This window comes from Cyprinodon variegatus, unplaced genomic scaffold (genome assembly GCF_000732505.1).
Source record: "Cyprinodon variegatus isolate N-32 unplaced genomic scaffold, C_variegatus-1.0 Scaffold1, whole genome shotgun sequence".
Taxonomy (NCBI): domain Eukaryota; kingdom Metazoa; phylum Chordata; class Actinopteri; order Cyprinodontiformes; family Cyprinodontidae; genus Cyprinodon; species Cyprinodon variegatus.
This window is the reverse complement of record NW_015150454.1, coordinates 1,363,066-1,379,795: the sequence shown is the minus strand read 5'-3', so window position 1 is coordinate 1,379,795 and position 16,730 is coordinate 1,363,066. Positions and strand designations below refer to the sequence as shown.

Genomic DNA, 16,730 nt, shown 5'->3' with positions numbered 1-16,730 from the left:
TGAGTTTGCATTGTCATTTGGCAAGGAGAATAAAAATGTTAGGCAAGGGGTTCGCTTTATCCATGATGATTAAAGATGATTAAAATTGAACAATGTGCAGGGGTTTGGACAGGTAAGGGAAGTGGAGGGTGTTTTTACACCGCGACCACAACCGAGCCGGTCTAGGCTTAACCGGGCATCCCCTTCCTCCCTTCTTGTCAGAGAAAAAAGAAGGTGGACGTAGGGTTAGGATTTGGAACAGGGGTCAGGGATACAAGAGATTGAAACCCCCAAACACCCCCTTCCCCTCCCTGGTCCACGGGCAGGGCACTTCTTGCCAGGAGTAACCAATATGAAGCCTACCACCCATTCAGGCCCCTGGATGGATGTTTTAGAGATTTGTATGTCATTCCACAAATTTGTTGCACCAACAGAGGTTGTTGCCATGTGACCAAGATGTTCAGTAGAATTAGTTCTCAAATCAGAGTAGCGGTTTGTTTGTGCTATTAGATTCAAACTTAAACCTCTATTCCATAGTGAAAGTGTGAGGGGAATGGTTTGTTTTTCAATTAGAAATAATCAAATCCGTCCATTACGCTTATCCCGAGTGGGGTCGCGAGGGGTGCTGGTGCCTATCTCTAGCTGTCTAAGGGCGAGAGGCGGGGTACATCCTGGACAGGACCCAAGTCCATCGCAGGGCAGAAATAATCAAATGGCAGTACTTATTTATTTGAAGCATTTTCATGCTGTAGTTCATTAAAGCTGTGGTTGTACACATTAAGACATCAGGTGATTTCTTAAAGTTACAGGGTTCTTTAAAATTCCTCTGAAAATTAGACAGAAATACACTGACGCTTGAACATTTAATTTGTATCTTTGAATAATTAAGTAATTTTAAATGCACATGCTTTTGAATACTTTAGTATTTTCAAAACTGAGTACTTGGGTAACTTTAACTTGAGTAGATGTTTGACCGAATAACTTTTAATTGTAGTTCAGTACTTTTACTCAAGTACCATTCTTGAGTACTTCATCCATCACTGCTGAAGACAGCAGCTATTGACATCGTCAGCATCAAAGCATTAAAGCTTTTCTCACCTATGCAGTAGGAAAGAGATGTTATCAGTTAATGAGCATTTGAACCTTCAATAATGTCCTTCTCTCTTCCTTTCTCCCTCTCTGTTTCAGTCCTATAGAATCCTGCCAGTACTTCTACCAAGATTTTACATTACAAATCGATATGGCCTTCAACGTATTCTTCCTTCTCTACTTTGGCTTGCGGGTAAGATGACACACACATATGTGTATTTTACGTCTGTGTATTTTAGTGTATATTTTACGCAGTGTGCACACATACATGAGTCATAGCATTTCTTCACAATTTGTTTCACTGCAATGAAAAATCTGTCATTTCTTATTTGAATTGAATAAAAGTTATGAAAAATTGTTCAGTCCCATGAAAATATTAAAGCCTTCCTTCAAACGTTTTTTTTTATTTATATATATATATATATATATATATAAATAATGCTTAAAATGCGGTACATTTGTATTTTGGTCCCCTCAGCAGAAAAACATCTTTTGCAGCTAATACAGCTGCAGGTTTGTTAGGTTTTGTCTCTACCAGCTGCAAACGTCCAGCCACCGACCTGTCCTGTGCTTAGATAACTCAAGCACAGTCTGAAAAGATAGAGTGTCTCTGAACCTCAGTTTTTAACCCTTTCCTGTTAGATTTTCCTTTTAACTTTGACTAGGTAATTCTAAAACATAAGCTTGCTTTGATATAAACCACTCGATTGTTCCTTTAGGTGACGGCCAATGTTTACTGACCCTGATCTGTCCTAAGTTTTTTCCATGATGGTGTTTTATTTAACTTCATCCATCATTCAATCAACCTTAATCAGATTCCCTCTCCTTACTGAGGAAAAGTATCCTCGTAGCACAATGCTGCCACCTGCATGTTTCACAGTTTTTTTTTAGATTTATGTGCAGAGTTATTCTAACTCTAGAAGGCCAATTATTGTTTTGTCTCAAAAAAATTACATTCTTCCATAACTTTGCTCTGTTACTTACTTGCCTATGGAAAACTTTTAAACAGAATGTTTTATACTATTCTTTCAACAATAGTATACTTATTTTAAGAGGGCAAATTTGTGGACTGTATAACCAGTAGATGTTTTGTTTAAAAGCGTTACCAACTGAGCAGCTGGTAACGTTATAGTAACGTTATAGGGTTATAGTAGAATGGAGCTCTTGACTGTTTTTTTTAATTATTTCCTTCCTGTAGGTTTATGTGTATGTCTATGTCCCTGAAGGCTGCAGCTGCGTCTTTTAAGGGACTGGAAAAATGTAAAATATAAAATGTTCAAAGCATGGTATGAATAACCCCCCCTAAATGTATCCCTGACTTTCTCTTGTGTTTCTTGGTCTTTATGATGTCTCTTAATTTTCTACATCAAACCTTCTGAATGTTTCATAGAACACTGGGGTTAATACTCAATATTATATTATACGCAGACAGCTTGCATTTACTTATACAGATCTGGTTGACTGCACAGGATTCGATATAGGGCCGTACACATGAACCGTACATTTTAGTTTTCTAAATGCTTGGAAAATAATGAATCATTTGTGTAAGTTTATACAATTAGAAAAATTCGACACGTATATTTTTTGTGTAAAACTACATTTCTTTCCGTACTGACTGTAAATATTTTCTGGCAGTTTATAGCAGCCAACGACAAGCTGTGGTTCTGGCTGGAGGTGAACTCTGTGGTGGACTTCTTCACTGTTCCTCCAGTGTTTGTCTCTGTCTACTTAAATAGAAGCTGGCTTGGTAAGTTTACAAAGCTTAGGTAACATTTAACACACCCTGTTTTCCCATTCCTTCTTTCTTTCTTTTCTTGCACTCCAGCTCTTTTTTTTTTTTTTTTATCACTACATCTCTTCCTCTGCCTCCCGGTCTCCCGTCTGTCTTTCCTTTAGTAGGGGCATGTCTCTGAGGCCATGTTGCTTGAGGCTGCAGTCAACTTTCCCTAGTCATTAGAAGTGACAGGGCTGGGTCCTCTGATGTTTTAGCTTACATAGACCCAGCAGAGTGAATGGATTGATGGGGTGAAAGAATGGGGCTGTGCTTTACTCTCTTTTTTTTCTCCATATATGTGTGTTTGTGGTTTATTTGTAAATGTATTCAAGCATTGCACCTGTAATACCTCACGTCAGTCAATAACTGCCTTATAATCTCATTCACATCCACACCAAAAATATTCAGTATTGTGTGATCCAGCATACACCTGCACTCACTCATGCATGAGCCAACTGGAAAACACCCTAACCTGCATTACATAACGACCTACTTTTCTCTCTGTGTTTAGAAAACTGTGACCTAAATTATACTGCAGTGAAAAGGGTTTGATTCCAAGTCTGTTCTTTTTTTGGCCCCTATGTCTCTCCTGATAGGACCCAAAAAAAAAGCATCTGTGTGATATTATCCAACCTCGGTTTTTCTTTTATTTCATTGTCTACAGGTAGAACTATTTTCTCATCCAGATTGCTCTTTGCTAAACATTTAGTGTTTTGTAGCAATTCCTGCCCATAGTTTTGATATACCATGTCATCAGACTGGTTATTTCATGTCTATATTAGCTAGAAAGATCCTTAGTCTTTCCACAAACAGTATGGGGGTTGTGTCAGGGGACAAGATATTGTAATCTGTAGGAGTTTGCAAGATACAAGATATGAAGACGATGTACAGTAGTTTTTTGTTTTTATTTTGAAGCTTTAAACTATTTTGTTAGTGATTAATACTGTATTTTTTGTGTATTTTGTAAATTGCGGAAGCATTCTTTCCTTAAAGGGGTTTTAAAGTTTATTAAGTTTGTGTCAATGTTTGGTTGGGGTTTGAGGACCCAAATGCAGAGGCAGGTTTGTTTTTAGATTTAATGAGAGGTTCAAAAACAACTGAAGCAGAAATCCAAAAATCCAACATGAAAAAAGTAAAACAAACCAGAACCATGGAGACATCAGGGGAAAACAATCACGACGAGGAAGACAAAGTAAGACAGTGTTAGACGAGTAACCAGCACTGAGAAACTGCACAAGGAGAGTATTCATGGGAGACTAAGGAGCTGATTGGGAGCAGGTGTGAAGAGAGGAGTCTAGAAAGGAGCTAGGGAAAAGGAGACCAACACAAGAGGGCGACAGAGGGCAACAAATAAAAACCTAAGAACAGAAATATAACCAGAAAACACAACAAAATAGGAATTAAACCAATAAAACATGGAGCAAAGTAAAACTGAATACTCAAAAGAAAACATAACAGAAACAAGACTGTGACAGTTTGTCTTTTGAGTATTTATTCATAAATTGTTCTTATATAAAAACACTGAACGATAACAGAATAAAGTGATGTTGAGCAGTGAAAATCTGCCTCTCTACTAAGATTACTTGTGTAATGTAAATAGGGCTTGTAGAAACATAGGACTATGATGTTTGATTTGGTGGCGTCTTCGGCAGCTGTGGAAGTTTTCTTATGAAGGGTTACACATTTTCACAGGAAAAAAAAACAAGAGTTGCATAATAAATGAAAAGGATGAGAGCCAGGTTTCCTCTTTCTCATATTCATCATTTAAGGTGTCCACATCGTAGCCCAAGGGATATGGGCGTTAGGGTCTTGATGAGGGTGATGAAAGAGTTTGAAACATCAGTGTGGCTGTTGCTTAATGTTCTTTTGAGAGGAATCACCTTTGAATAATATAAGCTGTGATTGTTGCATGAGGCATATCTATTTTAGGGCAAAATTACAGCTTTATTTGATCTTTTTGTCAGAAAGCATGTATCTTTGTGAGAATACATTGATGATATAGTGTTAAGGAAGTGAGTCATCTTCCTTTGCTTCCTATGAAACACCTAAGGGGGCTCTTATCTATTAATCTTACCTGTATTCATTTCATTTAATTAGATACAGGGTTTCTTCTCAGGCTTTATTTGGGAAATCCAGATAGGTTATTAGCTTTCCATAAACGTAGGGAAGGGAACATAGTCAGTATAATAAATTAAGTGTAAGAATCAAATTCTTACACTTTATAAATTTAATATGAGGTCTGTTGTAGGTGTGCTTTTCAAAGACCTCTACTAGAGGTTCTGCCCTGGCCTCCTGGCATGGAGAAGCTGCAGCCTATGGAAGAATAGATACTGTGCAGTTGATATGGTGTTCCTTCTCCTGCAAATTAGACATTGATTAAGAGAATAACGATGTGTGGCTAATGTTAGAAGAGCATGTACAGTTCTGCTTCTGCAGGAAAAGAAATTAATCTTCTTTAACAACTTAAACCCACGTTTCCTCAAGGGAGAAACTGGGTGGAATTACTGAAGCATGTGGCTCTTTGAAAGATGCTCATAGATCTCAGGGCTACAGAAGCTTGGCCGTCTCAGTCTCCTCCATCTGCAACATGGAATGACTCTGTCAATAAATGACTCAAATAATGTATTAATACATTATTTGAAAATGTAACTCTGTTAGCTAACAGCTGTCTGCTGCAGGATGTGAAAGAGGTGCTTTGAGGCAGCAATTTTAATCCCATATTTCTACTGCCTCCTAGTGGAGAATAAGTATAGCATTCTTTCACTCTTATTGTGGTGTTGGAAGCAGCTGAGTGCAAATGCCTTGTATGTCCTTTAATCAACTGGCAGTAAGCATATTCAGGGTAAGTAAGTAGGTTATCACTACTATCTTAGCCGAAAGATATTGATATGTGGTAGCTTTCTGTCCAGTGTTAGCTTAGTAAGAGCAGCGTCAGATCATGCAATCTAAGCATGGCTTGGCTTACTGTCAGTATCATTGCAGATGAAACATCTCTGACTACTGATTGATAAAATAGTCCTGCCAAAACATGTGACTAAGGGGTCATGCCTCATAGAGCCACAATGAAGTAGGCCTATTCGTTGGCACAGGCTGTAAAGACCTTTTTGAATGAGCATTATGTGAGCAGACGGATGTGTTTGTGATTCTGTGTGTTTACTATGTTTGACAGTGTGAAAGAATTTTTGGTGTTAAAAAGAAATTTTGACATTTGTTTTTAAAACCGATGCTTATAGATCTATTTAATTATCATTATTCGTTTTATCTGCTTAACTTTTTTGATAGCTTCTGCATTTAAAATAACCTTTGACACAATAACGGACATTTATACCACAATGTGTACATACTGTAGTGTTAGATTTAAAAAATAAAAAAAATATTATAAACTGAGTGCCAGACAAACCCAGACACTTTGGGCTTTGGACTTATTAAAAGCTTGTCTCCATATTCATTTCAGAAAATATGGAGACAAATAAATCCATGCCGAAAGCATTGGAGCAAAGTCAGTTAAATACTGTTTTTAGAAACATTCCTTAATTTTAAAGTTTATTTTTAGGCCCTAGTGGCCTTTGTTTTGTTGTTTTGAAATATATGGGGACAGGAAAGTTCCTTGTTTTTATTTTAACTCAGATTAAAAAGATCTATAATTTATGTGTGATTATTTATTTTATCTTCTAATATAGTGCTAAGAAATCGACAACTTGGTAGCTTTCTGGCACTGTTGGACCAACATTAAATAGAGAGTTGTGCATAAAAATTCTAAATTTGCTAAAATACCTGTGCTCTCTATGAAAACCCTTTTTGAAGCAACTTTCTTTAGAGACCAAAACTATAACCGTTTAACCTTCACAATAAAGCTCATTCCAGTTTCTCAGTTGGGGACCTTTTTAAGTTCTGATTGTTTTCTAGAGAAATTAATAATAAGGGGCTAACCTCATGTTGTGGAATAATCCTTAACCCTTGAAAGATATGGGCTGGAGTTTCCGTTAATTTTAAATTTAATTTCTACTGCACCTTTATGGACTAATAATGAATTCACTCTGAACACAAAAGGAATAAGTGAATTATGCTATCCCTATGTAGAGGCACATTATGAAGCAAAGTAATAGCAATAACATTTTCCTATCAATGCTAGCGGCATGAAAACAGCAAAGCAAAATCCGCAATGAAAGCAAATTCACTGGAGTTAAAAAATCTGTCGTTTTTTATCTGTAGCATATTTTGTGATCAACTTCAGACCTGGTCCAGCCGCTGCCTCTTCCCTGCTCTGCTGTAATCTCTGCCCGGCCTCGCAGTCTGCTCTCCCGCTGCTCCTTACCTCTGTGACCTCCCTCCAAATCTTCATACATAGTTCTAAATGAAATCACCTAGATTGAATCTTGAGAAATTAAATGGTATTACAGCTACACGTTAGTTGTTTTACCTTTTTTTTTTAGCAAACTTATATATCTGATAAAGAGATAAACGGAACACAAAAACACAAAAAAAACAAAACAATTGAAAATGCTCCTGAAAGAAAAGCAAGGAAATAAATGTAAATTCAGCACTTCCATTGAAGTCCAAACATGACTCTAGTTATTTACTCTGAATAAAACCATGTGAATTCTTATATAGCTGTAAGTTAAGGTGTACATTTAAATAAAATCTATTTTAAAATCACATTTTTAAAATATGAATATCAAAGCCTCTGCAAAATAGAACTAAGAAAACAATTCAAAGTGCCATGTTGCTGCATAGGACACAGAGACGAAAAAAAATGAAAAAGTTATATAGTCTTTGCAATAATAACAAAGATTCTTTGATCTGACCTGCACACAATGACATATTAAGAAAAGTATTTTCTCATTTACCTTTGTATATTTAAGAAACATACTGAAATGAAAGTTAACTATTACGGTAATCCTTAAAAATTGGATCGTCTGTTGCAAAGACAGATTTAACATTCAAAAGACATTCAAAAGATTTAAAAGACTTTTTAGAAAAACTAGGAATGTGTTCATGGGAATCTTTGATCCCTTTTTTTCCAGAACTCTATAACAAGGTCACACATTGATGTTGGGCAAGACTGTGAATTTTGGCTCTAGTTCATGCAAGTGGTACATGTATTTCCTAGGGTTAAGATCACCAGTGTTTAAGAATAGCTTTAAGGAACTCTTGATTTGCATATCCTCTTTTCCTAATTAATATCATAAAATAGTCTTTTACTAGAAATACTTGTACATATTAGCATATTTGGTTGTGTAACATCAGAGGTATACTTTGTCAGATTTTCAGTTGTAAAAAAATGTATCTTTAATTGGACTTTCATCATTCTCAGAAATGCTTTGATTGTAGATCTTTTCTTCACAAAGGAGAGGTTTTCTTCCCTAAATTTTTATACAAAATTATCACAGTTGTGTGTTCATGTTCTTATTTTAACATGTAGAAAGACATTTGAAACAAGAGGAAAATTTATATTATATATTTTCGATATAAATTTATTGAAATGTCTGACGTATGTTTGTAGCACTATTGCCTTGCAGGAAAAAAGGTTGTGGGTTAGGTTCCCAGCCCAGGGTCTTAAGTGTGGAACTTGCATGTTAAATACATAACAATAATCATTTTCTTAGTCTTATTATTATTATCATTATATTACATATGACATATTTGCTGGCAAGTGTGCTTCTATGGCTATTTCCTACAGTACTTTAGAGTGGATTTGAAATACCACAATAAATGCAGAGCACACCCTCTTGAAAAAGGATTATTGTTTTTTGCCCTGCATTATTTTCATATCTGCTAATCCTTGGCAGGATGCAGACCTTTTTGTAAATTAGGTGCAACACAACTGTGTGCAGAGAGGGAGGGAGAGAGAGAGAGAGAGAAAGCTCTGCAAGAGTTGACAGTGATGCTCTGTAAGGCCGGGAGAAAGGTAAATCGGTTTGTGTAGTGCGGATTAAGGGCACTAAAACTCAACAGAGAGAGAAAAACCCTTCTTATTCAAGCTGACATTCTGATCACATAGACATTTTGAGGCTGGACTGTCATGATGAATGTTTACTTTTAGCTTTATTTTGTCTGAAGCCCATGAGTTTTGTGGGAACGGTTGCATAATTTTAAAAGGACCTTAGAATTGATCTCAAATAATTTTCTTACTCATTGGATGATTTGAAACAATGATTCCTCCTAAACTGCTTGTCTACCGCCGCACACACTGCGATGTGAACCTAGAGAATCTCCAGGAGACCTGGAGGAGAAAGAAGTCTTGTGGAGATCTTTTTCAGAATGGATATAGGGTGAGGCAGAGCCATCATGGGCAGGATTACAAAGGAGCGCAAAATGGATTTTATCATACTCTTTGGTCCTGTTTGCACATTCTATCCAACTGGGGTAAGAGTTTTAGCATTAACAAATGCATATTCTGAAGGTGGGCTTTTATTTACATGTAAGTAGCCCCCATAAGTTTTTTTTTTTTACGACTAGATTCAGTTCTGATTTGACATGTTATATCATTGGTAATGCTCATAATATGAACTGACATACACAGACATTGACACGTTCATTTTTCATTCCATCAGAAATTTCATCTAAAACCAACAATCAGAAGATGTCATCATATTTTAACTCCGTATTTTCCACATTCAAGCTGAGCCTTTGTCCTCTAACCTTCCCACTAACTCCTGTTTTGCCTCATTTGTGTTTGTTAACATTCTCCATAATGAAGTTTTGTTTTCTTTCTTAAAATACATTTTTTTTACTATTGTGCATTTAATTGTGTGTTTTCTCACCCCTTTCTATATTTGCTCTTGTCTTTCAATAGGTTTAAGATTTCTGAGAGCGCTAAGACTGATTCAGTTTTCAGAAATATTACAGTTCCTAAATATTTTGAAAACAAGGTAAGAAAGAACATTCTTTTTCTTGTATTAAACGTGAAACATTTTCATTCTTACCAATTTACTTGTGCAAGATACTTTATCATAAACTGACAACACCTTAAAGTGAAAAACCCTTTTTTGTTTTTATTTAAAGCAACACTGCATAACTCTCTTGAGCCAAGTAATAACTTGTTTATATATATATATATATATATATATATATATATATATACTTAGATTTGGATCCATCACTGAATGAGTCATTTGACCATGTTGGTCCCCTAAACAGAAATAATATTTGGGACCCCCCTTTGCAGACCAGCAGACATTGCAAAAAAATATGTAAAATAAATAAATAAAACCTTCTAGAAGTTTTTTTTACTTATTATTTATCTCTGTTAAATTATTAATAATTATGTTTAGCATAAGAATGTAACTAACAGTTTTTAACACTGTATTATATTCCCACTGTATGATAAAGACCAGAAGTAAATAATGCGTTATGTGTTTAGTTGGTGGGCAGGGTTTAATGTCTATTAGTAACATAATGTAATTGTCCACTTGTAGAGATGTTCTATGATTTATAATGAGTGTCTTTAAAGTTGAACAAGTCAGACTCACAATGGTATGTTGATGCAAAAGGGAAAGGGCATTTTAATAACCTGTCAGCCAAGGTGGGATAGTCCTTACTTAAATAGTTAGCCTCAAAGTTGGATTTTAAATCCCCATGCTTTTTGTAAATATTATTACAAGTTATGAGTTTTGAGTTCGGGCCCCACTCCCACAGACTGCCACTCTGGGTCTCTGACCCTTAATCACACACTGCTCCCCGCATACCGCACAATGGCAGCCAACTGCACCCCAAGTGGATGGGTTAAATGAAGGAAATTTCTCTAATGTGAAATCAATACAGTTCAAATTAATAATGTTTAAATATATTATATTTCATGATACTGAAAAAAAATCTATTTTTAACTTTTTTATTTTTTATTTTTTAATATTTTTCTAAATAATAAGCTCACACTTTAAAAACCACTGACCTAGAGTTCTGCTTTTTGGCTACTGTAACTAAGCTAAAAGTTGTTAGACAATAACAATATGATATTTCTCTGATTTAGAATTTAATCTAGAGGAGTGAATGAAAGTTTATCTTTACAAGTAACTCCATGAATTGTCATTCTACTGTTTCCAAAGTAGCCTGATAACACACACTGTAGGTAGTTGTCTACAGCTATGCAGTAAATTCTAGCACCTCTACTGGCTTAAGGTTACACAGTGTTGCTTTAAGGACTAATTGCACATCATTTTTTTAGTTTGCAGATTTTTTTTACCAACTACAGTTTCTCTTTCATTACCTGTTATTTTAAAATACTTTTTTTTATTAGTACTAAATATATATATATATATATATATATATATATATATATATATATATATATGTGTGTGTATGTATAAAATTTTATTTATCACTCTGTGTTCATTAAGAATTTATATAATTTTTTCAATCTCAATTATGTTACATTTATATTTTGTTTAATCTTTTTTGAGTTGAAGTAGAATATTGTACCAGTTGTTACTCTCATGTTTTTCTCTTTAATTGTCTTGATATTTGTTTCCAAACAAGCAATTCCATCAAGCTGGTGAACTTGTGTTCCATCTTTATAAGCACATGGCTCACGGCGGCTGGATTCATACATTTGGTATGTCAACTTTAACATTGTGTACGTGGTGGTTTCCTATGTATAAATAATTGATTATGTGAAAAGAAAATGATTGGTGCAGTTGCATAATTGAAAGTATATATTCCTTCTGTAGATCGCACGCTTCACCTGGATCACACACTTTTTTTTAAATCATCACTGAGTTTTTGGCCAATTTCTTCCAGGATATTTAACCACTGCTTTTGGCTTATTCAGAATATTTCAGTTAAATAGTTGTTTTACTATGACTGAGCTCAGATCTAAACACGCTCCATATTTATCACTATAATTTGGGTCAGAGCAAGTGGAAGGTTTGTACAGTAAGCTTTATTTATTCATCCCAAAACCTTATTTGATGTGCCATTATCCTTTGGGAATATCCCCAGTGCTGAAGTTTTAACCAACTGACTGGAGATTTGTGGCAGGGTTAATAAAATTTGCTGGTAGTCCTCTCTCTCTTTATTATTTCCTCACTTTACAAAGATTAAAGGACTATTAGGTTTTACATCTAGGTGGATCCATATGTGTGTATATATATATATATATATATATATATATATATGTGTAATTTTGAGTAAAATTAGTAAAATGTCACTGTATATGCAACATTTTGCACTGATATAATACAAATTGTATGTTGTTTAATGAATTAATCTTGGTAAGATTAGTCCAAATACTGTAAGTCATGTGGTAGTTATCTTATTGACCCTAAAGATAAATAATCTCTTTAGAGAAGTTGACATAATAGCTAAAGAAATCCTTTTTTTAGTTTTTTTTTTAATGAAAACAAACCAAAGGTGTTCCTCCTTATTCATCAAGTTTTCTTTTTAATCAATAAGTGTTTAAAATGAGCAGCAAGTGCAAATACATTTATGTGATAAATATAAACTTTTGATACATTTGATGACCACCATCAGTCCTGTTAAGCAACATATTATGTATTTCAAAATATCACCACTAGATGGTGGTCAAAGCTTGATAAGATGCAGAAACCATGCCCACTTGGCCGGATTTGTTTAGTTTTAAAAAATAAATTAAGGAAGTACTGGTGAGTCTCATGGCTAATCATTTGTACAACCTCTGCTCTTATTTCCATTACAGGTGGAAAACTCAGGGGATCCTTGGGAAAACTTTGAAAATTCCCAGTCGTTATCTTATTGGGAATGTGTCTACTTGCTGATGGTGACTATGTCTACAGTGGGCTATGGGGATGTCTATGCAAAAACCACCTTGGGGCGCCTGTTCATGGTCTTCTTCATCCTCGGTGGTTTGGTAAAATGCAATTTTTCTATCCTCTTCTTCCCTCACATATCGATCCTGCCTGCCTTCCTCAATCTACTATTTAGGCCTATTTTAAATCATTAAGCAAACCTAAATAATTATTGATGATCAATGCAAATTGTGTTCAATATATTGTATATTAACATAGTGTGTTTTATACAAATTAAATTCTGCTGCATTTACCTGCAAATGTTAGTTATCTGTCTCAGTATCCTTGTGTTAAACCTAATGTATCCTGTCTGCTGTAGTTCAAGGTCCTAGTCTCCTTTGTCTGCTCTCCCTATGTGTCCCCTCTATATTACTTGAATTAGAGTATATGCTTTTGTCTCATAAATTTGTTATATTCTCTTAAAATAGCAGTTGCGGTTTCAGGACACCCTTCCTTCTGTGTCTCCTCCCACATTTCCAACAAACACAGGGGCAGGAAGATGAGGCTCAGGCCAGCCTGACTGGTACCACAGCAACAGCAGCCCCCCCTCTCCTTTCCTAACCTCTTTATGAATGATCCTATTGGGCTGCCACAAGCACGATAGAGTTAATGTGGAAATGCATGAATGTATGCACCTGTGTGCACTTATATCAATTCAGGCCTCTGGTTCAAGGATTTAGCCCAATCGAATTTTGGAATATAGGCAAGCTTGTGACAGTAGGATTCTTTTCTACATATGTGTGACCATGTGTTGCTTTGTGCTCATAGTGATAGATTGTGTGTTTTGTCTGAAAGCAGAAGGCTCTGGAAGTCTTTATTTCAGTACCTTCACATGCTTTCCTTAAGTAGCAGTGGATAAATTGTGACTCATGGCTAAAAAATATTTAGAGAACAAAACAATCAGATCAGACCCTTAAATTTACTCCTTGCCCTAGATGGACAAATTAGAGATTTTTGTCTGATTTGTTATCTTTCTTATTGTCAAACCTTTCCTTCCTAAAATCATTATTTATAGCCTCCTTGATTTGAGTGATAGATATAGTAACGTGTTTATTCAGAGCAGCAATAGCTTTCTAATGCTTGTGTGAGAGAGAGCAAATACTTCAATGCAGTCCTACTGAATTAATTAAGACAAAATGGTTGTGAGGCATAGATTTAATTGCAGTTTATATCCTTTATAAGTAAATAGCACAGTTATTGAAGTTAACATTACTAACTGTAAACATCCATCGTAGTGAGTGTTTCTCTGGAGCCATGGTTCTTAAAATGTGCTAAAAGCACCAGTGGCGGTACTTGGGCTGTTTTTGTGGTACCCAGAAGTAAGTTTGGACAGTTATTTGCAAAGTAAATGTAAATAATTAACAGAGATCTAGAGAGAAGTTTTACAAGGAAAAGAAAAAAATACTCCCAAGTTTTAACCTGATGCAGACAGCAGTTTAACAGGACCAAATGCTGGTGGCTATTTGTGCTAGAAACAGCTTTAAACCCAAACTAACTGTGTTCCAACTGAACATGTTTAGCATTCCTAATCAATATGCACAGTCACCAGCCAGACATTTATTATCAATAAGAACCAAAAGCAATGCTTGTCTCTATGATTTATACTTTCAAAGGCTAGCTACACAACCAATAAAGGATGTGACATAAGATCTAAGGAGGTACAAATGAAAGTTTATGGGTTCAAAGCAGCCATATTGGATTTGGAGTATTAGGTAATACTACAGTGATACTGTTTGAAAAAATAACAATGGAACTGGAAAAATTAGTTTAAAAAAACACTGCCGTACAGACTGCAGATCCCTATGTTAATCAGGAGTTTTCCAAAATTTGGTTCTGCCAGATTCATAGGAGAAAAAGCCCAAAAGATTAAACACTTCTACATGGCTGTAACATGTAATATCAATTCAGTCATTTTACCATTTCAACAAAATATTCCAAGGAGGGTAGGAAATAACATCCTGTGGCAGATGGCTCCTTTTTCAATATAGTGATTAAAACTACTATTATATAAAAGAGCAGCTGCTGCTGAACTCTTTGTATTTCTGTCATCTATCCTTAAAAAGATCCCTGTTTTATTTTAAATAGTTTTATAAATCTCTTTGCTGATATTTTAAAATATAATCCTGAAAATTGCTACCTTTGAGTTTTCTTTACAGAGTGAAGTGCTGTGGTTAGCGGGAATGGTGGCAACTAGTGGGGTGCATCCACTGATTAGGATAAATAATCAGATAAACAAAGTATTTATTCATTTGGTTTCATTGAATTGAGGGGAAAGATTTAATTAGGAATTAAATTTTTCATTTTGGCAGTCAAGAGTCATAGGCAGCCAAACATAAAACTGTCTGCTATAGCAAGGTCACAAGTTTATAATGCGTTTCGATCCCCTATAGTTTAATGGTAGATAAATAAAATTTTTATTGATAGATGATGGCCTAAGTGTCAGCGTTTCCACAAAAAAAAAAAAACCCTCATCTGATTAAAGGCTGTCAGACATTGCAAAATGCATCCAGCTCATTCAACAGCCCAACTAATGAGTCTTGATACGTTTTGCAGCTGTGGACCATCAGGACGGTCTTTTCAAATCAACCTGCCAGATCATCTGTGTTTGTTGGACAAAACATGGCACATAGGTTTTTTTTTTTTTTTGTTTGTTTGTTTTCAAAATTGTTCATTAGTTCTAAAAATTCTGCCACCCAGAAAAGGTTTTTGGTGCCATCACAGACTGGCAATTTTCAGCTGTGACCAAAGTCCACTTACTGAACTGGATCTTGAAGAATCTTTACATACTGGGGCTCAAAACAATAAATGCAAGAAGAACTTAACATGAAAACATTTCTCCTGTATATTAATTTTTTGGCAGATCTCTGCTGTTAAAACAAAACTTTTTTCATCTCAGAAAATTGGATTCATATTCTCCACCAACCACTCTTTGGCATAGTAGTCTCTTTTTTAGTCTCTTCTTCTGTCTTCTATCTCCTCCTTAGGCCATGTTTGCCAGCTACGTCCCTGAAATCATAGAGTTAATAGGAAACCGCAAGAAATATGGTGGTTCCTATAGTGCGGTTAATGGAAGAAAGTAAGTATTCCAGATGGTTCTGCTGTTTTTATGTGTGCAGTGGAACCCTCTCTGCATGCCTTTTTTTCTTTTTTTTCTGTTCCATGCATGTAGGCCATGTTTGCTCGCTACGTGCCAGAAATTGCTGCTCTCATCCTTAATCGGAAGAAATACGGAGGGAGTTATAACTCGACACGAGGCAGAAAGTAAGTTGAAATCCAGACAAGGTGTGGTTGTGTGACTAAAGCGCACCCTCTTTTTTAAGTTCTTAAGTTATTGGGGGTTTGAGAACTTTACATTTAATATTTTTCAAGTTTCGGTGCAGTAGTTAGATGAAGTCACACTGCGTGACTGGAGACCTTGGCCATTAGGACACACATGTTCATGCCCCTTCACTCTTGTTCTTACTCTTCCTCTGCCTACCCTTTTCTCTGAATCTACCTCTATCTTTCTTTAATTCAACACTTTCCTTAAGTCATTCATGTGCTGTTCATTTTCTTTACTTGTTTTCCTTGACACATCCTGTGTTGCGCTATAATTTAATTTGGAAAATAGAGCTTTCATGACTGCTAAATGTTTCCAACTTGCCGACCTTTAACACATCAACAAAGGCCCTAAAGATAAAAGAAAGTCATGAAATCCCTACTCTCCAGTTTTAAAGAATTTTCCCATGAGAACATAGAAAAACTGAAACATCTGCATATGCATTATTATTGGTGGTCTTTTCAAGCATCATCAATCTCAATGACCATTACTTTATTTCTTAATTTTGTGTATTTTATTTTGCTTGGGTTATTTGTGCATGTTTTACATCTCTCCTCAGTTGCATCATATCTGGGATGTTCTTTACAACCTGCCGTCTCATGGCTTTTTCATTATCTCTGCAACCCTGATGAAAAAGCGCTAATCGTCGTTGTTTGTCACTGCTGTAGCACATTGCATCATCCGTGCTTGACATTACTCTGGCCCTGATCTTCAGTCAGCTCCCACACCCTTGAATGCTGGATGCCTCGCTCCCATTGGAGGCTCTCAATTGCTTTTTGCTTGCTTTTGCCTGCTCCATTCTCAATGC

The 16,730-nt window shown here is 35.6% G+C and overlaps 1 protein-coding gene across 12 annotated transcripts in view; it reads left to right on the top strand.

Moving 5' to 3' along the window:
- Positions 1 to 16,730, top strand: part of LOC107092828 (calcium-activated potassium channel subunit alpha-1) — a 180,775-nt gene that overhangs the window by 94,692 nt on the left and 69,353 nt on the right. For all 12 annotated transcript variants that reach the window (XM_015388435.1, XM_015388190.1, XM_015387774.1 and 9 more), the window contains exons 4-9: positions 1,168 to 1,261; positions 2,704 to 2,815; positions 9,639 to 9,714; positions 11,318 to 11,393; positions 12,495 to 12,665; positions 15,588 to 15,679. In XM_015388435.1, coding sequence (XP_015243921.1) covers positions 1,168 to 1,261; positions 2,704 to 2,815; positions 9,639 to 9,714; positions 11,318 to 11,393; positions 12,495 to 12,665; positions 15,588 to 15,679 — 621 coding nt within the window. The remainder of the gene's footprint in view (positions 1 to 1,167; positions 1,262 to 2,703; positions 2,816 to 9,638; positions 9,715 to 11,317; positions 11,394 to 12,494; positions 12,666 to 15,587; positions 15,680 to 16,730) is intronic.